Source organism: Lycium barbarum, chromosome 3, assembly GCF_019175385.1.
Source record: "Lycium barbarum isolate Lr01 chromosome 3, ASM1917538v2, whole genome shotgun sequence".
Classification (NCBI taxonomy): domain Eukaryota; kingdom Viridiplantae; phylum Streptophyta; class Magnoliopsida; order Solanales; family Solanaceae; genus Lycium; species Lycium barbarum.
In genome coordinates, this window is record NC_083339.1 from 115,756,100 (window position 1) to 115,777,550 (window position 21,451).

At 36.7% G+C, this 21,451-nt stretch overlaps 2 protein-coding genes across 4 annotated transcripts; one reads left to right on the top strand and one right to left on the bottom strand.

Moving 5' to 3' along the window:
* Positions 1 to 161: 161 nt before the first annotated feature.
* Positions 162 to 11,939, top strand: LOC132631922 (uncharacterized). 3 transcript variants are annotated; one of them, XM_060347660.1, is made up of 10 exons: positions 162 to 668; positions 1,237 to 1,323; positions 1,801 to 2,759; positions 3,673 to 3,761; positions 3,854 to 3,981; positions 4,077 to 4,176; positions 9,461 to 9,536; positions 9,634 to 9,748; positions 9,834 to 10,365; positions 11,171 to 11,939. In XM_060347660.1, the coding sequence occupies exons 1-10, from the start codon at positions 374 to 376 to the stop codon at positions 11,658 to 11,660; spliced, it is 2,871 nt and encodes a 956-aa protein (XP_060203643.1). In that variant the 5' UTR covers positions 162 to 373; the 3' UTR covers positions 11,661 to 11,939. The 3 variants fall into 3 exon arrangements, with proteins under 3 accessions (XP_060203643.1, XP_060203644.1, XP_060203645.1); XM_060347661.1 differs by having other exon boundaries at positions 3,878 to 3,981; XM_060347662.1 differs by having other exon boundaries at positions 530 to 668; positions 1,226 to 1,323.
* A 974-nt stretch (positions 11,940 to 12,913) lies between these two features.
* Positions 12,914 to 14,763, bottom strand: LOC132631923 (large ribosomal subunit protein eL36z-like). Its single transcript, XM_060347663.1, has 3 exons — positions 14,606 to 14,763; positions 13,488 to 13,687; positions 12,914 to 13,130 (listed from the first exon to the last, which is right to left on the bottom strand). The coding sequence occupies exons 1-3, from the start codon at positions 14,699 to 14,701 to the stop codon at positions 13,100 to 13,102; spliced, it is 327 nt and encodes a 108-aa protein (XP_060203646.1). The 5' UTR covers positions 14,702 to 14,763; the 3' UTR covers positions 12,914 to 13,099.
* Positions 14,764 to 21,451: the final 6,688 nt, after the last annotated feature.

The window sequence follows — 21,451 nt, forward strand, 5'->3', positions numbered from 1 at the left end:
TTATATTTCCAGGATTGATAATAAATTATGCAGAAAATGGTACATCTCGTATTTCAACAATAGAAAGCGTACATCCGGTAACGGGTAATTCAGTTGGTATACGCTAGCAGCTTATATATAAACCTTTAGTACAACCTACGAAAAAAAAAAAAAAAAAAAACAATAAAATTCGTGTAAGATAAAGCAAAGATAAGATGAAAACAAAGGTATCTTCTACTTTTTCCACAATATTACTAACAAAGAAAAACCCTAAATATTTTCACTTCCAAATATCTTAACACCATCTCTATAGGAAAAATCATTTGAAGCATTACTAACAAAGCTCAATCACACTATTATAAACCCTAATTATCAATTGGGGTCTCAAGAAAAAATGAGTTCTTTAACTACAACATGGTGTCCAAACTCTTTTCAGCTTAGATTAGCATTCAGTAGCAAAAAGCCTAAGGCAATATTTGCAGGAATGCGTGTAGGGAAGTTGGATTATCATGGGGTTCGTTTGGTTTCGATTAAAATGAATGGTAATAATGTGTCAAATGGTAGTGGAGTGGAAAAAAGAAGTAGTGCAGGGGTAAATTCGACTAATTCAACTGATGGTTTTGCTGGATGGTCTGGAGCTGATGGTGCTGAGAAATCTAGTGAGTCACAGGGAAAGCAGAATATCGCAGGTGAGTTCGTTATAATAGGCGATATTAATTACTTCGAGTTTAAGAAAGATAGGAAGACTGTTGAAATTTGTGGTCCTGGTCCTGGCTTTAAAGCATCTAATAAAGTTAAATTGTTTCTAAATATAGAAAGGTGACATTCTTTTTGGGACCGATTGAAAAGGAAAGCATGCCACATAAATTGGGACAGCGGGAGTGGTTTGAATTAAGACTTAGTCAGTTGGTAATGGTACACTTTACATTAGTTTCAGTTTTTTTTAAGGTTGTGTTAGGGGTTTGTATGGCAGTAGAAACTGTGGAAATAGTTTTGGAGAACGATTGATTTTCTTTTAAGATAAATATTGAGTATTGGAATATAAGGGGCTTGAATTAGCAGAATGGATGTTGGGAATCCATATATGATATAGCGCATAAAACTGAATGCATTCTGCATTTGATCATGACAAATAGTGATTTTCAAATGAATCTGATCAGTGCTATGACTGCGGAATGCATAATAATTTTTAAGACAGCAGGTTTGTCTTGGTTCTTTTTGTGGACTGATAACACTTTTGAAGTAGCTTATTTTCAGGGATTGTTGGAGCTGGAGCAGCTGGGATTATCCTTGTGTCTGGCCTTACCTTTGCTGCATTGTCAATAAGCAGACGGAGTTCAACAAGTGAGTTTAGTATTTTCCACTAACTATGATGACCAAGTGAGTTCTGTCAAAAGCTAGTGATGGAATGTTTTTTAAAGTAATAATGACTGGAAAACCTGATTATATTTGTAAAACATCAGCATCTGTATGAGAAGTAGACAATGTGAATAATTTGAGAAGTCCTAAGTTTGACATGTATATGTGGGACCTGTCAGATATGGAACCCACTCAAAGTCCCTTTTTGCTTTTGGAAAATCAATATCACAGTCTGTGACGTTTGGGAGGGTTGGTTACAAAGAAGCTTAATATTTGAGATATTGCTTAATACTCAATGGAGTATGCTAATTTGTTGAAGCGTATGTGTTTGACTTATCACATGTGTGTTTGGATAGTTATTTATGCCATTCGTGATAAAATGCACATCCTGTTCAGAAATGGTATTTTGCTTTGAGAGCTTCCTGCTTGTTAGGTTCATATTTTGAAAGTTCATGTACACAGGAATTAAACAGCAGATGGAGCCCTTGACAGCACATCAAGAAATGTCGATCGATTCTGACAATCATAATGACACAGTTCAAGAGGAGAAAGTTTTAGATGATAATGAAATCAAAGATTATAGTGGTGAAGAGGCAGGTATAAGCAAGGATCCATCTTTATACACAGAAAATGCTGGAGCTGTTGAAAATAGAATTAGTGGGAATACTGATGATGGGAATCCATCCGATGATGGTGCGGTCGTTGATGAGACCCATATTCAGCATGATTTGGATGACGGAAAAGCTAGTGATGATGGAGTAGTTGGTACTGAAGCCATATCTGAATCTCCTGAAGCTACCTTTGTGACGTCAAGCTATGAAAGTGAGGAAGACAGCCTTGTTGCGGGAAAACCAGAACCAACAACTGAACCAAAACAGAAGAACTTTAATGATGATGAAGTTGCTGCTGCATCAGTTATTAATCCAAATTCAACATATGAAGTTAATAACCAGGTGGGAGAATCTAATTTGGAGGGATCAGGATACTCGAGAGACTCACCTCCTATTGAGCCTTCTAACCTCGACACTGCTGTTAATCCACAATCAGAACCACTTCTAGAACCCATGATTATGCACGAAGAGTTTGTAGAGACTCAAATCTCATTTCCCACCGCCAATGTTGACCTGAGCAAAATGCCGGAGGTTCCAATTGATGGAGATAAGTTAAACAGAGATGAAGTGCCTGGTACAGCTTCAGTTTCAACAACAGCTTATGACCATCTTGGAAACGATTTTAAGGATATGAACGCAAGCAGATCACCTTTTAACTCAACGGATCCTGGGGATATCTTTACTTCTGCTGGTATTCCTGCTCCATCTACTATTTCTCCAGCTTTGCAGGCACTTCCGGGAAAGGTTTTAGTTCCTGCTTCCTTTGATCAAGTCCAAGGTCAAGCGCTCGCAGCATTACAAGCTTTGAAGGTATTAGATAATTGCTTTATTGAGTTCGGTCTTTCCTGGATAGAGTTTTTGTTTCATGGTATATGATTTATTGCTCAAGTTACTTCGTGTTGATATTTTCACTTAGATAACTCAATTTTATTGGGAAATAAGCTCCTCCCCTTCATGGTAAGTTTTTCTCTGAGAGAAACTGATGAGGGATGTTAGCAAAAGTATTATGTAAAACCAGAAAAAAGCTGAGAGGGAAATATCCTTCTTAATTATTTCCTATGATAAATTTTCTTCACCATAATCTCGCTTCCCTTAGACAACAGGGTGGTTATTGTTATTTCTGTCAACTATCTTCACCGTCGTGTTAGTCTTTGTTCATAGTCCCTCTTTTCATGTCTCTTAGATCAGGTCTTAAGAGGGAAATCCCTGCTGTGGTTGAAGTTTTACTACGGCTTTAAGTTGGCTGACTGGTATATCTTAAATGAGACTGCAGTAATCAAAAATTGTAGAATGAGAGCATTGATCAGTTGGATGGGCTCGTAATTAGAACTTTAATTACAGAAGCACTGTAGGTAGCAAATGCACCTTTGCTGGATATCTAGGCATCTCCAAGTACTAGATTGCCATAATATGGCATGCGATAAAAGGAAAACTGTGGTAATTTCTTCTCAAATGCCTAAGCCTTGGTAGGCAAAGTCACTTGACCTGTGCTTATGGGAGGTAGCAAGCACCCGATGGAATATTCGAGTTGCGCCCAAGTTGTACCCCCTCTTTTCATCTTTTATCAAGCATGTGTTAGTGAGAATTTTTGATCCGTCCTTCTTTAGATGAAGAAACCTATATAAGGTACATACGGTCAAGGAGAAAAGTGTTCGATCCTGTGTTAGTTTCGCATTTATTCCAAGATGTGTTTTGCATCTGGTTTTGAATCTTTATGTTGTAGGTTATTGAGTCTGATGTTCAACCTGGAGATCTTTGCACTCGGCGTGAGTATGCTCGTTGGTTGGTCTCTGCTAGTAGTGCTCTATCAAGGTATGCCTGTCTCTTATACTCCCCAACATTTTTGGTAGACTTGTTTTAAATTTGAAAGACTGAAAAGTCCAGTCACATACCTATTGAGGAAGCAAGAGTGCTATTGATTACTACAGAACCACTGTCTCAAAGGTCTACCCTGCTATGTACATTGAGAATGTTACTGATCTTGCCTTCGATGATGTTACATCTGATGATCCAGACTTCCCGTCTATACAAGGTAGAGCTCCGAATCACCAATTTTATTTGTTAAGTTATGCTTTGAATTCAAATGCTGACTTTGGACTGTGGTCTTCTGAATGTGAATCTTTTTAGGTTTGGCCGAAGCAGGGTTACTTTCCAGCAAGCTCTCAAGACGTGACATGCAGTCATCTTCGGATGATGACCAAAGTCCTGTCTTCTTCTGTCCCGAAAGGTATAATACTGCCCACAAATGCAATGTTGGGTTTCTTTTAGGTCATCGCTTCTGAAGAGTCGATAATTCAACAGTATCTTACTGGTGGAGATTGTGCTGATGAGCGTTTTAAATTTCCACAGATATATCCTCTGCCTCTCTCATATACTAGAGTCCGGAACCAAAATGCCCCCCAAAAAAACATTTTGAACCAAAATACCCCAACAAAAAAAAATGTTACCAAAATGCCTTTAGCGCAGTAAATTATTGCGCTAAAGCACTTAACGAGGACGGCTCCGTTAAGTGCTATAGCGCAGTAAATTACTGCGCTATAGTGCCTCCTTTTTTTTTTGGCCCTTTTGGTTAATCCTTCTTCCATTACACTTTTTAATGTACTTTGACCATAGATTAATCATGCTTCGGGACCCTGAAACTTCAATATTTTATATAGAACCCTACTTATTTTTGTGCGATTAATAAGGTAGGATCAATACATCAAGGATACGCAAAAGTTCGGATGGCCGTTTTAGTGGCTGAAAAGTGCTCGAACGCCATTTTCGTTTGAAGGCTCGGTGACATTAGCTTGAAGTTCTTTACGAATACTTAAACTTGTTCATTAATAATTAATCAAAAGTTAGTCAAAATGGCAGCATTCATACAAAAAAAAAAAAACTTAATTAAATTGCATCATTCATTCATAACCTTGAGTAGATGAAAATACTTAACATACTAATTAATAAGAAAGCCAAACTTTTTAAAATACAATCATCAAAGTAAGAAAAAAACTTAAAAAACATTCATCAATTAATGCCCTTGAGTTGATCTTCCGCCACTACCGCTAGATGTGCCACCACCACTAGAGGTACTTCCACCACGAAAGTTTCCTTCACCACGAGAGGTACTTCCACCACGGGATGTAGTTTGACCACCATGCCGTAAGGGACACTTGTGCTTATCATGACCAACATAATTGCAAAATGAGCATTTTCGAGTGTATCTCCCCGGTGGAACATCCATTTCATTATGAATACGCGAGTATGCATTCTTTCTGAATTTACGGATAAATGCTTTATTTGCAACCATTGAAAATGGATCCGGTGGCCAATAACTCTCACTGCCAAGTGGGTAGAACCTTCCAGTATACGTTCTTGCATAATTTTCAACTGTATATTCCTCAGCCATGCACGAGGAGGCGTTCTTTCCCATTGTGATAAAACACTTGAAGGCATGAGAACATGGCATGTGATATGATTGCCACTTGCCGCATGTGCATGTTCTTGGAATCTCACAAATTGTGTGGACGTTACCTCCTTTACCTTGGTGCACACTTGTTGTGAGTTCAAATATGCGCTCTGCAGGGTTGTACTCCATCCGGTCATGTTTCTGAGCCTTATATTTGTGGTACTCGAACAGTTTTGACGGTTTTGGCATCCATCTTAGACCTTCTGTTGCATATGCTTTGGCCTCTTTTGATCTAGTGACGAACCGCTCCACAAACTGCTTAAATGTCATTCTCACCATTGCGGTGACGGGTAGTCCGCGTGCAGATTTCAACAAGCCATTGAATGACTCAGAGCTATTTGTTGTCAGCATACCCCATCGCCTACCTTCATCCTGGTGTAATGTCCATTTGTCTTTATCAATTGCATTCAACCAGTGGAAGGCTTCCTCATTCGCCCGCCTAATAATGTTCATCTGCAGGTTAAACTTTTTCTCCTGATGCTCTGTTGCAGCCGCCCACATCCAATTGCAAAGTGCTGGGATTCGATATGCCTTTTGGAAGTTTGCCTTAAATGCCTTAAACAATAACGATGGTAGGCAAAGGGTGGCTGCCACCCCTGCAAATTGAACATATTGTGCAATATGCCATCATTTCTGTCTGATATCACACAGATTCCCATGCGATCCTTAATAATGTGTTGCCTTAAGTAGTCCAAAAACATACCCCACGTACTAATGCTCTCATTACCTGCAATTGCAAAAGCTAGAGGGAATATAGCTCCATTTGCATCCATTCCAACTGCTATTAGCAGCTTTATGTCATACTTCCCGTACACATGTGTTCCATCTATTGATATTAAAGGCCGACAATGAGCAAAACCATCAATGCATGGTTTGAATGCCCAAAACACAAAATAAAAAATATTACCGGGCACACCAGGTTTCGATTTGAGCTTCCATTCAACAACAGTACCATGATTGAAGTGCTGTAGAGCCGCCATGTATCTCGGCAACTTCTTGAAAAGAGCCTTTCCAATTGCCGTAGACTATCTCATGTGCACGCCTACGCTCAAGATACGCCTTCCTCCTAGTAACAGTTTTGCTATATACTTTCAGGACGGCTGTAATACAATCTTTAATAGGGAACCTGAAAAAGTTGAAATATCAGCATATAGCAACGAGGAATATTATATTTACACCAAAAATAAAATGAACATAGGCGAAGGGGATACCTTGGGTTTTTTCCAATGTCGCCAACTAACACAGGAGCAATTATATTGGTATCTAGATTGCAATGATCAGCTGGGAGGTCACCCACATCACAAGTGTGCTTTGTGTAGAACTTTGAAATAGTCGACATCTTTTCAGCAGCTTCCTTACCACGGAGCATCCATTCGCAACCTTGATATTTTCGCTTGCAGACCAATAGCCAAAGTTTTCGTGTGGAATCGTCAACTTTAAACTCCCTCATCCCCTGGATGCAATAAATCTTAACAGCCCTTTGCAATGATTTTTTCGAGCTGAAAATCATCCCTTTTTCAATATGAGCTTTTTGTTTTAAAAGATTCACTGGCTCTTTCCACAAACTTCGCCGAATATGATCATCATCCTTAGTAAAGACAAAGGCATCTGGGCGATCTTGAAGATGATCAAGATAGGGGATCCGGACCATCCATATCGCTGGATGATGTCACTATATAATTCGGATAATCCGGACCATCCATAGCAGGCCTTTGCCTATAATTTGGTGTAACCACCACATTCTCCCTACACAAGAAATTAGGGTGTTTTAACTACTACACATCAAATAACACTATTGATGTTAAAAAAATAGACATACCGATAGTAATCAACTGCACCGAAACTTGAGGAAGGACCGTCGCTTTGAGTTGTTAGGCTGAGGATGTTCCAACCTGATTCTTCCATCCCGATTGAGGAGACCGTCCGATATGATCCATATCAGGTGTATAACCCTTAAATAATATAATCGACATCATTAATAGCATTCAAGTGCCACCACACATAATAATAATAATAATAATAATAATAATAATAATAATAATAATATTGTAAAAAATGAATATTTACCGCTGCCCGTCAAATTGTTGACTTAAACTATCCAGAGGCATTTGGCTAGTCAAAATGCTTTCATAGGTACTCAAGTCAGGATAATTGTGTTGATAAGTAGGTTCCGCTTGAGTGACTTCGGCCTGAATTATAGACGGGGCTTCCTGACGAGGTCTGTTTAGGGCTTCCTGAGGAGCCCTAGCCATGAATTCAAGTCTATTAATGGGCACCTTCTCTATATACATTTCAAGGACGTTTAAAGTTATGCATTGCCTATAATCATAAGGCGCCTTCAAATAATCAGTCAAAGAATCATCGTCTTGAATGTACCACTGTCCATAACTAGTTACACCTTGCGGCGTAAATGACACTGGATATTTTCCAATTATATTTAGATCAAAATCACTTCTACTAACTTGTAGTCTATTATACAAGGCTTGGAGTAGTTTTGAGAATTTTAAGTCAAGTGGAAACTTAACATGGTATTTTGGGGGAGAATCGTAGCGCAAATTATTTTCCTCGAATATAATTTGTCCGTCCCAGAATAAAGAAACTCTAATTCTTGGAACATCTGCCATATTTTGAATAATTGAGGAGGAATCTACATGGACCCCTTCCTTTCAGTTGTTGCCAGCGCTTTCCCGGGCCGAGCCGGATACAAAATGCTAAAACTAGTTGAAACTTAGAATTTTATGTTTTTTTTTTGCCTCATACGAACTCGGTATTAATAGGATTCGAAGTTTGAATATAAAACCAACGCATGCATGCAATTACAGTGTCATGCAGTGTTACGTCAAATCAAATTAAGTATAAAGTGTTGCATGAAATAACTGTGTTATGGCAGAATAGCGCAGTAAATTACTGCGTTATTCTGTCACAGAGTATTATTGCGGTTTACGCCGAGAATGGTCACATCGGCTTACCGAATCAGAACGTCTTGTTCGTGACTTGAAAAATCGTAACGCTCCAATCCCAACAAGGTACTCCTTAACCATGCTTCAAGTAGGTCCAGAAACTTGCGAGCTTGCCGTGCAAAGGATTAGAAAAGAAAACAACAGAATGCTGGCAAGACGATGTAGATTTTACATGCTACCGTTGGCCGAAGAACAAGCATCATCAACCGGTAGAGAACTAACTGCTACTGAAAAAAGGTGTGTCTTAAGAAACCGCCAATATTTTTCTGAGGACGATATTGAGGACTTGTACTCTGATGATGATTAAGAATGTTGTGATTTTGGCTTTCTTATTAATTAGTATGTTAAATATTTTCATCTACTCAAGATTATGAATGAATGATGCAATTTAATTAAGTTTTTTTTTTTTTTTTTTGTATGAATGCTGCCATTTTGACTAACTTTTGATTAATTATTAATGAACAAGTTTAAGTATTCGTAAAGAACTTCAAGCTAATGTCACCGAGCCTTCAAACGAAAATGGCGTTCGAGCACTTTTCAGCCACTAAAACGGCCATCCAAACTTTTGCGTATCCTTAATGTATTGATCCTACCTTATTAATCGCACAAAAATAAGTAGGGTTCTATATAAAATATTGAAGTTTCGGGGTCCCGAAGCATGATTAATCTATGGTCAAAGTACGTTAAAAAGTGTAATGGAAGAAGGGTTAACCAAAAGGGCCGGAAAAAAAAGAGGCACTATAGCGCAATAATTTACTGCGCTAAAGGCATTTTGGTAACATTTTTTTTTGTTGGGGTATTTTGGTTCAAAATGTTTTTTTTGGGGGCATTTTGGTTCCGGACTCCATATACTACCTCCCTTGCCCTGATGAATACAAAACCTTATCTCCTTACGACCTTGTATGTTGGTCGAGGTTATGGTTGCTTAGATTTTGTATTCATTTAAGTTGCTGATCAATGTTCTCCTGATGTACTTTTGGTAAAAGAATGATATTATTCCCAATGTTATTACTATTAGCTTCGTGGCATTGCTAATATATTTTGACTCCAACTAACATTTACTAGTCATTTCCTACTTGATGCATTAATGTTCTGCATTGCAGTCCTTTATCACGTCAAGATCTTGTCAGCTGGAAGATGGCCATAGAGAAAAGACAGCTACCACTTGTTGACCAAAAGGTTGCATACAAATTGAAGAATGGATGGTTTTCTATCTTGTTTATTACACGTAGTAAGTTACAATTTACTAATTGCTACATTCTGTTTTGCTTAACAGTCCGTACAGAAAGTCTCTGGGTTCATAGATGCTGATAAGATTCATCCAGATGCATGGCCTGCGCTGGTAGCTGACTTGTCATCAGGTGAACAGGGAATAGTAGCACTTGCATTTGGTGAGTTCTATTGATCGTGTCTGATGAGGAATTATATTAGATGTGGGAAAGGGTAAGATATGCTATTACTAACCTGTCAATACAGGGTACACAAGACTCTTCCAACCGCATAAACCTGTGACCAAAGCCCAAGCTGCTATTGCCCTAGCAACTGGTGAAGCTTCTGACATCGTTGGTGAGGAACTTGCACGCATTGAGGCTGAATCAATGGCTGAAAAAGCTGTTTCAGCCCATAATGCTCTGGTAGCTGAAGTTGAAAAAGATGTGAATGCAAGTTTTGAGAAGGAGCTCTTATTAGAAAGGGAAAAGATTGATGCAGTGGAGAAGTTGGCTGAGGAAGCAAGGAGAGAGTTAGAGAGTTTGAGAGCTCAGCGGGAGGAAGAGAATTTAGCTTTAATGAAGGAACGTGCTGCTGTTGATTCAGAAATGGAAGTTTTTTCCAGATTAAGACGCGAGGTAGAAGAACAATTACAGACTCTTATGAACGACAAATTAGAGATCTCATATGATAAAGAGAGGATCGAAAAGCTAAAGAAAGATGCAGAATTTGAAAACCAAGAGATAGCACGATTGCAGTATGAGCTGGAGGTCGAGAGGAAAGCATTATCCTTAGCTAGGTAAGAAATGTATTATCTTAAACAAAATTAGTTGGATCTTAATTACCGCATCAAATGGCTCATGAAGGAGGATATCACCTGCTTACTGGTTACTGTCAATCCCACAGTTTACTTCTTGTTTGTTATTGCTGGCTGAAGATTAGTTCAATAATATATTGATATTTGAGCATTCTGGGGGAGCAGTGACAATATCACGTACCATTAGAGTTGGTACTAGTGGTACTTTGGCTCGAGTAATTTCTTTTCTCTGTGAAAAGGTGCTGAGAAAATCTATCCTATTTTCTTCTTTCGATGATTTTGAAGCCTGTTCCTTGTCTTGCCTACCCTGGTTTTTTGTTCAAACTCACTTGTCGATCATTGCCAATAATACAGAGTACTTGAAGTATACAGTATCTCTTGGTCTTATGTTTGAGCAGTCACCTATTTTTTCCTTGTAATTCTGGTGTTTTTCCTAAACCTTCTGCCTTGATCTGTGGCCTGTGGGTTGCTTTAGTATCATAAGAAGCTACATTATCTGACGAAGCTACATTATCTGACGAATAGGTTTTATGTGAAACTACCTCCATTTGATATTTCATTGTATGGTAACTCTAGCACCTCTGATATTGTCAGTTCCTGTTGGTCTGTTGCTCCATCCCTAATTTTAAAATAACAAATGTTAAGCAACTTCATCGGTTCATGTTGAAACATTTAGCACATCTTTTATTTGCTGCAATAGTTTCTCACTAGCGTTTAAAAACTTCTTTTCTGTTCTCCCTGTTTGCATCTACAATTGATTGATTACTTATTTAAATCTTGCAACCAGGACTTGGGCGGAAGACGAGGCTAAAAAAGCTAGAGAGCAAGCAAAAACCTTGGAAGGGGCTAGAGACCGCTGGCAGAAGCAAGGCATCAAAGTGGTAGTTGACAATGACCTGCAAGAAGAAGCCAATGCTGGAGTTACATGGCAGAATGCTGGAACTCAGTCCGTTGAGTCGGCTGTTAACAGAGCTGAAACATTAGTGGACAAGCTCAAGGAAATGGCTGATACAGTGAGAGGGAAATCAAAAGAGACTATTCATATGATTATTGAAAAAATAATGTTGCTGCTCACCATGCTTAAGGAGTGGGCACAAAAGGCAGGCAGGCAAACAGTGGAGTTCAAGGATGCTGCCATGTCGAAGATGGGAAGCTCAGTACAAGGAATACAGCAAAGCTCAGCTGAAGTTGGCTCGGCTTTCAAGGATGGTGTTAAGCGCTTCGCCGGTGATTGCAGGGACGGAGTCGAGAAAATCTCACAGAAATTCAAGACATGAAAAATGTGTTGTATGAAAGACTCTTGTATCCATTTTGCTATTTTGGTCAATAAATTTTCTCTGATTGGAGCAGTCAATCTTGGCCCATACAAGCTGGTGGCCATTGCCATCCACCAGCAGAGGGAATAAAAGAAAACTTTGAGAGGGATACCTTCCATTACCACATTGATTATTTTAGCTTCTTAATTGTACTATATACGAGTTTGTATTAGTACTGAACTTCTCAATTGTACTGAATTCGTCTCGTAGCAAATGAATAACGAAAGAAGACATATGACAGCCCCCCTCTTAACACACACAGAAAAGAGAGATTGACCAAGGATGCTGAAGATATCGACGTTTCATTTTAAAGGATAGAGTTTAGCCAGCGCTGCGTCTATTCATCTCACTATAACTCCATCAATATGGAGTACATGCGACCTAACTTGAAAAAGGAATTTGCTCACATTTGTTGTTTACGTCAAACTACACGAGTTTACTATGTTTAAATAATATAGTAGAGTGAGAATGTGAATTAATTATTGCTTGTAAGTAAGGGACAATATTTTATGTAAAGAGGTAATATGACTATCGGTGTGGTCTGGTTATAAAGACAAGGGATGATAGTTCTGGCGTGAAATGTAGGTTTCAGTATCAGCAATCCCAAATACAGAGTTTGTATTCTTCCAAAATCTCAAGAAAGAGGAGGTCAAATTGTCCTCCTTAAAATTTGAACAGAAAAAGATATTACATATTCTTCTCCAATTTGAAAAGAGCCTACTTTGGATTGTTTTTTCTTGCCGCTAATACTGACTTATTATAGCCGGTTAGAAAATGTATCGTAGAGTCACTACTATGTAGTACTAACAATATTGAGCGTCATACAGAAGTTCCTAACTGTGACCACTCTGAAAAACTACAATTTAACAAGCCAAAACTATTTCGGGTATGGGAAAACTAAACCAGTGAACATATTATGTAGCACATCAAAAATTCTTCACGTGATACACCTTTCAGATTGAGTAGAACTAGTGGGTGGCTGCGCTACTCACCACAGATCTGTACTTTAAAAAGTTCATACTTGCTTGAGGCCTTAGCAGGGAGAAGAACAAACCGACATATTGAGTTTTTCTTTGGGATGATGAAACAATATTGTCCTCAAAATTATAGGGACAGCCTAGGTCAACTTGACACGGAAGTGAGCGCAGTACAAGTTAATAATATAAGGAGCCAAGAGTAACGTGCTTTACCCGAAAATATAGAATACAAAACTATATAAGAACTAAAATGTAGACTTGAAAGTTGAGCAAAATGTCACAATCTTGATGAAAATTCAAAAAAGCCACAGTTCTTGTCACGAATCTTCTTTCTAGAAAAGAGAGAATTTCACAACTAAATCAAAAAGATCATGTATAGCTAATGAACTTAGTTCCTCAATCGTCAAAATGAGGATAAAGTCTTCACTTCTTCTTTTCAGCACCTCCGGTGGCCCTGCACAAAGCAAAGAACAGAAGGAATGATATATTAGTCAAGGATTTGCATACTCTACTTCTAGAGCCTGTTTGGATTGGCTTATAAGCTGTTTTCAGCTTTTTTGAGTATTTGGTTGGCCAGCTTAAAGCCATTTTGTGCATAAAATAAGCCCAAAAAAATAATTGAGCCCATTTGGCTTAGCTTATCTAAAGCAGCTATAAGCTGAAAACAACTTATAAGCCAAAAAAAATAAGTTAGCCTACCCCAACTTATTTTTTTTGGACTTATTTTAAGCCCATCCAAACAGGCTCCTACTAAGATAGTAATAGTAATATGACTGACTACTCCAAAAACCGAATAATCACAAGACATTACCTCATCTTACGGAGAACGCTAGACATCTCCTCTCTCTTCTTCTTTGCCCTCTTGTGAGTACCCAACTTCCTCTTGGCCACCTTCAATGCACGCTTGTCCTTGCCAACTTTAAGAAGCTCAGTAATCCTCTTCTCATATGGAGCAAATCCTGCGACTTCTCTGATGAGGCTCCTGACGAAGTGGATTCTCTTGCTTGTTTTCTGAAATTAACAAAGCAATTAAGTAACCGAAACAAATATCCATGCAAGCAAAACATGACATGCACATCCAAAACTAGAGACCTCAATTAACACTGAAACGCAATGCATCAATCCACAACTGAAAACTTTCTATCAAAAAGAACTAGAGGAAGAACTTACTTAAAGAAATCATGCAATGCTGCTCTAGACAGTGGTGGTTTTCACTTTTACATTAGCAATATCAGACAGTAGAACTCATTTTACTCTGGGGTGAAGAATTTTTATATACAAAAACAAACCCAACATAACCCCACAAGTGGGGTCTGGGTACATTCTAAAAGGTAACAGCTTTTGGTTCGTCCCAGACTGTACTCCCATTTCACCATCATAATTCGCAACTCCCTTGGATTCTAAGGAAATAAAGTATACACAAACCTTAGGTACATTGTAAAAGATTACAATTGTTGGTTCAACTCAGACTGTACTCTACTTTCACCATACACTGATTGACAAATATCATGTATACACAAACCTACAACCTTAATGTTTTCGGCTTACACACATTTCGGCCAATCCTGTCAAAATGACAATTTTTTCCCATGTCCAGGAATGTGCTCTAATTAAACACAGTACATCTTAAACTCCTCTAGAATGATACGAATACACAAACAACAAACTTTTGACATTTCATACCATCATATGTACCTTCTATCTGTGATTTTGCATAACCTCAATGATTACAAACAAAACAAAAAACGAAAGCTAGAAGCTTTTATTTAATCATTAATGCAATATACTTGCACAAAGAATGTACAGTGTTACACAGTTGCTGAGTTCATATTTATGATTCAAATACCAACAGGGGGTGCACCAGATATTCAAAATCTAAACATTACAAATCCAAAGCTAAACAAGTGATATGGGTTCAAAAAGAATTACCCCTTTTCTATCAGAAGGGCGTGGAGCTAAGTCCTTCTTGGTAACAACATGTCCTTTGTTCAATCCCACACTAAGTCCTGTGTTCGGCGGCGCCATCCCCTTTGGTTTTTGGTGATCTCAGTGTCTCTGATAAACACTTACTTAGGGTTTTCGGTATTTTTATATAGGCTTATTGAGAACTTAGGGCTTGGGCCAGACTTCACCACTCTTACAATTGGTAAATAAAGCCCAATAACTTATAGGGTCTTTCTCATGAAATATTTCGTTTGCGTGGTATTTTGGTGGGCTGATATTGAACTTTTGTTTTCATTTGACGGAGTACATTGAATTTGTCAGTAAATTTTATTTACATATTTGAAAGATGATTTATTTCAATTGAGCACCTGAACACATAAAAAATATTTTTATTAGACATTTTCGGTTCAATTTAAAAACACATATATTTGTGCATATTCTCAAGTGTCTAGTACGTAGATAAGTTAACCACATACAGTTCGGTGCTTTAGCAGGTCTATTGATAGAGATTAATTATTTTTTTCCTGAATGCGTTAATATGGCATTTCCTTTAATTATACATTCTTTAATAAAACACCGTTCGTTTAATGGAGGGAGAAGAAAATTTCCATTGTTTGGGGTGAATCATATAACATCACAAATTAGTTATTCGTTATGTGGACAATTTAATAAGATAGATAAAATGAAGATGGTATGAAGTCTTGTTAGTCCAATAAAATTTGTGAACAATTTTTTAAAGAGATATGTAGAATGCCGATAATACCAAGTCTTGCTAGTCCCACAAAAAATGTGAATAATTGAACAAAACAATATTTGTCTATCCATCAAGACATGCATGTGAACACTTAACAAGATAGGTAAAATACGACCCCTTAAATTTGGTCCTTTTTTTCATTTTAGTGAGTGTCACTTTTTTTTAGCGTGTGAAGGTGAGAAAAATATGCTGATGTGTATTGTAACGATAAATATTTACCCCTTTTAACTATTTATACAGATTTATTATGCCAGGGGAAGAGGGGTAGCTGATCAAACACCTTCAATGCCTGGGCTAAAAGGGGGCAAGGGAACTTCTGCAGCAAGAGGAGCACAAAAGAGGCCTAAGACTATAGGATTTGGTATCTACGCTTCAGAAAGCTTTGGTCGAGTTGGCTCCTTCCTGACACACTCTTCCACTCCCGTAGGCCGTATGCGTCACTTCAATTCAACTCTATGCTCGTTCCGCTTTACTGGTGAAGATAAAGAGAAATTTTATAAAAATTATAAACATTACTAGAACTTGGGAAATGAATAAGCATTACTCTTGTTGTAATCACAATCATCAATAAATTTATTTTTATTTTGATTTTTCATAAATCTGTATAAATAATTAAAGCGGGGTATATGATATCGTTACAATACATATCAACATTTTTTTCTCACATTCACACGCTCAAAAAAAGTGACACTCACGATTTATGCCATATCAGCAGGCGGTGTTTTTTGATAGACGCACTTGAGGACGAGTTCAGGGGTTCAATAGAAACAACACTTAGTTGAGGTGTCAAAAAAAAAAAACAGGCAAGTTTAAGGGGCCGCATATGCATTAAGCCAACAATATTTGTCTATTCATCAAGACGTGCATGTGAACACTTTAACAAGATAGGTAAAATGAATATCGTACCAAAGTTATGCCCCAACAATATAACTTGTGAACATGATAATATTTGACATCCTAACAAGATCTTATGAACAATTTAACACGATAAATACAATGAAGATTTTTACTAAAGTTATACACTATAGACATAACTTGTAAACAGGTAATATTTGTAATCTGACAAGATTTTCAATCAATTTAAAAGAAAAATAGAATGAATATTATACCAAGTCTGCCCCCCCCCCCCCCCCCCCCCCGGCATGACTTATTGGACAGCGTAATTTTTCATTGTTTCAAAAGGTATGACATCGAGGTTATTTTTGTACAAATTCTTAAATCAGGACAATATTTAGACGGTGGCACATGATGACAAATCTCCTGCAGTTCTCTGATAACAAATTTTCGAAAGTATGACAATCATGTGAAAATTATCATTAGCACGAACTTGGGCTGATGCTAAACTTATGAAGTTAACACAATTACAATAACTACTGTTCAATTACAAAACAATTAGAGTCTATTAGTGAATTCTTACTATTAATTTATTTCACTTCTTTTGAACCCGTTTGCTCCACTATTCAATAATTTAAGCTATGTAACACGAAAAAGTCTTTATATTTTCTTTTAACATTAATATCTTACAATATTAAGAAGATTTACATTATACATTTATACACCATACTACTGAAATGGAGAAGGAAGGGAAGAACAGTAAGCTTATGTTTAGTGCTCAACGTACAAATTACTATATATCAGTGGCTGGCGTTATTGTCCAAATGAGACAATTTGCAAGCTAGTTTTTTTTTTAAATAACTTTTATGACCATTTGAAAATTTTGAATATGACATAGGATACCTACTTAAGACTCTTTATTACAAAATATATAGATAGTTTTTCGTATTTACAAAACATAATGATATTTTACGAAACATGATGGATTTTCATATATTTTTCGTTTTTTTATTTTTTTCAGAAAATAATTTTTTTAAAAAATATATATTTTTAAAAAAAATTAAAATTATTTAAAAATATAGTATATATTTTTAAAAAAAGAATATTTTAAACTTTTTAAAAAAAAAAATTTTTTTTTTTTGCTCAAAGGCTTAAAGCATTACCTCAAATTTTTGTATATGAAAGTTGTATGAAATATGATGAAATGTGTATGTGTGAGCAAAATTTTTAATATAGTTTGCATACACAAAATGTGAGCGAAAACTTTAAACCTTAAATATTGTATGAAAGTTGTTACAGTGTTGTTGTAGTTGTATTAATTTTCCATAAATCTAATATGAATTTTCTATACGAAAAATATGAATGAAATTCTAAGTCTTGAGCGAGATATACACATTTCATACCATTCTCATACATAAAATTTTGAGCATAATGTTTAAGCCTTGATCGAGATATACACAGTTTATACGTTTTTCAGACACAAATTTTGAGCGAACTTTTTAAGCCTTGAGCAAGATATACAAATTTCATACACAAAAATTTGAGCGATTATTTTAAGTCTTGAATGTTATATACAATGTTTTGTAGTTGTATTAATTTTAGAGAAATCTAACATTAACTTTATACACGAAGATGTGAGCGAAATACTAAGCCTTGAGCGAGATACAAATTTCATGCCGTTTTCATACGCACAATTTTGAGCGGATTTTTCAAGCCTTAAAAGAGAGATATACACATTTCATACATTTTTCATACACTAAATTTTGAGCGAACTTTTTAAGCCTTGAGCGAGATATACACATTTCATACAACTTTCATACATAAGTTTTTCAGCGAAAAAAATATTATTTAAAAACAAATTACAAAAGATAAATAAAAAAAATGAAAAAAGTAATGTTTTTTTTTTAAAAAAGTATGTTTTGTATAGGATTTGTAATATTATGTTTTGTAAATAGAAAACTATCGTCACGATTCCAAAATATTTCTCCTTAGTATGTATATATACGTACTTTACCCTATTTTCATACCCCCAAAACAATTTATCCTTAATACTCACTGTAGCTTTTGTAGGTAATTATCTCTTTTTCTTCTTTTCTTTTTTATTTCTCTACTTCTTATCTTCTTTCCTTTTTTCTCCTTTTTTTTTTCTTTTTTCCCCTATTTTGTTCATTTATTTCTTTCCCAAATCATACTATTTTATTTTATTTTTTCACAATACTTTGATTTCATATTTAATACTAGCTCCTTTCTTTTTTTCTATTTTTTTATTTCTTTATTTCTTGTTCCTTTTTTTAATTTCATTTATTTCTTTCCTTTTTTTTCTTTTTTATCTCCATAATCTAATTTCATTCATCTTTTTTTTGTTAGTTTTATTTATTCTTCTTTTTTAATTTCTGGTGATTTTTATTTCTTTTTTTTCTTTTTATAATTTCATTTTTTCAAATTATTTTTTCTTTATTTCCTATTTTTTCATAATCTAATTCTACCTTTTGGCTTCTTTTTTTTTTATATCAATAAGAAGGATAACTCATATATCATCTTTTTTTTTTTTTTTTGCTATATCTCAAAAAACATATTTTAGCATATAGTATACCAAATCAGTAACAGTTGAAGTATACTATTGCAGTATACTATGATACCCGCATAGTCTATATCATATACTGATAGAGTATCACAGAAGACTGTCAGTTCATTCCTTCAAGGAAAAACACTCTGTCCCAGTCTTTTGTGATACCCACATGGTATATTATATACTAACATGGTATCATACAGGACTGGCAGTTTATTCCTTCAAGAAAAGACTCAGTCCTCTATGATACCAATCCGGTATATATCATGTACTAATGAGGTATCATAGTAGCAGATTCATTCCAATCCTCTATGATGCCCAAACGGTATATTCATATACCGCTTCTTCAGAAGAAAAAAAAACACACTCCTCGGTCCTCTATGATACCTATATGGTATATGTACTATCTACTGACAGGATATCATAGAGAAATGATTCATTCTTTCAAGAAAAACACAACTCAATCCTTTATGATACATACATGGTATATATCATATACTGACGGGGTACCATGGTGTCACGACCCAACCCGCCATGACTGGCACCCAACTAAATCCTAGTGGGCGAACCAACACACAAGACATCTATCCATTCAAATCCGGTTTTCTATTAACCAAACTAATCAGTTATTACTCATTCAAACATCAAATGAACAAAATAAGTCGTGCCATAAAATACTGAAATAAATGCGAAAGTTCTAACTATTATAAAATTCCCAAAATCGGAAAGTCATCGTACAAGACTCTAATCTAAAACATTTCTAAGGAATGAAATCTAACTAATAAATAACCATAATGTCCAAAGTACGAAAACACGTCATAGAAGGAAGATCTTCGGGTGGCCTGGCATGGGAAGAAGCTCACTCTAAATCTATTTCACGCTAGATGTGAGGGCGGATAGCGGTCTCTGTATCACAATCTGCACTCAAAAGAATGCAGCAAGGTAGTATCAATGCAAACACTATGTATCGGTAGATAGTATCATGCACATTTCATAAAATCAATAGAATAAACAAGCAGTCAACAGACATGAATATCAATAAATCACAGCAAGTCAACCAAGGATAATCAAAGTCGAATCACCAAGATGTCAAGAATCACAATCACGTAAGTCACAACAGAAATAAGTTTACCACAATAACCACACTCACTGTACACACATGCTAACTGATGTCATTGCTCAGTAATCATGACCTACAAGGGACCCATGGTGTTCATGTACCACTCATTCATGAATAATCCTCGGACCCGAGCACAAACCTCCGCTCCGGAACGAACCTTGGACGCCGGACATATCAACGTACCTATCGTTTCCAGAACTAACCTCGGACCACGAGCCCATAATCTAGGTAACATATGTGTCTTCCCATACCTCTTACAGAACAATGTTTCTTACCTTCTCAATATCAATACTCAAATCATCATTTCATGTCACAATAACGTCGAGAAGATCATATTAGCTTCTCATCACAATACATTCACTGCAGAATCAACACACGGGAATAGTGGCATGAAGCCTACATAATCACTCAATCACAATCACATAGGAGTTCAGCCACTCCATATCATGCATGAAAACTAGACATGCTTTCTCCTAAAGAATTCACAAACATACAATCAACTAACCAAAGTCTAACTCAAGTAAACCGTAACCTACCTCAATGTAGAGCTGGAACACGCAAGTCACTCCGCTACAGCCTTTCCTTTCCTTAACGCCTCAGAACGCTCAAAGTCTAGAAATAGAAGGCTCAATGAGTCATAATACTCAAATCACAAGTGTCAATACAAGAATACCCTTCCCCTTACCCCATTCCAAGGGGTAGATGAGTTTCTAGGTGATAAAAAAACCTATCAAGGCCCTTAGTAATCATTAAACATCGATTTATAACAACATTCTATGAATATTCCCACTACAAGTAGTTTTTAGGGTCAAGACACCATTTTTATAGAACCCTGGGTCTCCAATCACTTAGTTTAATGACTCTAAATGTTCAATTCATGAAAAGAGAAACTAACCAAAGCATTTAGATGGTAACTAAGCGATAACACCTATAACCCATCAAGTTTAGAAGGTTTATCAACATTCTAGGGTTTCCATTTTAGTTTCACCATTAAAGACCCATGAAGGGGATAACAATAATGAAGGAGAATGAAATGATGGAATGGAAATCAATGGACCTTACCTCTCAAGGTTTCTTGCCCTAGCTTGGAAATTCACCCTAGGTGCTTGTTGGGAAGTGTGTTGGTGTTTTGTGAATAGATAATATGAGACTAAGTATAAAAATCTCGGGCTACTGTTTTTCGTCGACTGCTACGGCGGTCATCACGCTGCTGCAGTGATTCCGTTATAGTGGCCAAGTGACCGCTATAGCGGACCCAAAGAAATTTCGCTCACCTTTATGGCGGTCGACTCACCGCTATAGCGATACCGCCATAGCGGTCAATCGTCCGCCACAGCGGCCACACGACAAATGGCAAGCCGCTGGAAGCGGTCCACCTACCGCTACAACGGTACTCCCACCACCACAACGGTCTATTTTGGGCAGTGAGCTCGACTTTTTGTCCAGTTTTCCCCTCTATCACCCAACATTTCATCCGAGGCCTCAAAAACACAAAACAAACATGTACATACGCATAAAGACGCCTCACGAATCCACCCGTGGCCTCGAAATTCT

Coding starts and splice junctions, on each gene's coding strand:
- LOC132631922 (XM_060347660.1), top strand. CDS start 374: ATGAGTTCTTTAACTACAACATGGTGTCCAAACTCTTTTCAGCTTAGA. Junction 3,982..4,076: donor AGACTTCCCGTCTATACAAG/GTAGAGCTCCGA, acceptor GAATCTTTTTAG/GTTTGGCCGAAGCAGGGTTA. Junction 10,366..11,170: donor AAAGCATTATCCTTAGCTAG/GTAAGAAATGTA, acceptor TCTTGCAACCAG/GACTTGGGCGGAAGACGAGG.
- LOC132631923 (XM_060347663.1), bottom strand. CDS start 14,701: ATGGCGCCGCCGAACACAGGACTTAGTGTGGGATTGAACAAAGGACAT. Junction 13,688..14,605: donor GCCCTTCTGATAGAAAAGGG/GTAATTCTTTTT, acceptor TGTTAATTTCAG/AAAACAAGCAAGAGAATCCA. Junction 13,131..13,487: donor AGCGTTCTCCGTAAGATGAG/GTAATGTCTTGT, acceptor TGCTTTGTGCAG/GGCCACCGGAGGTGCTGAAA.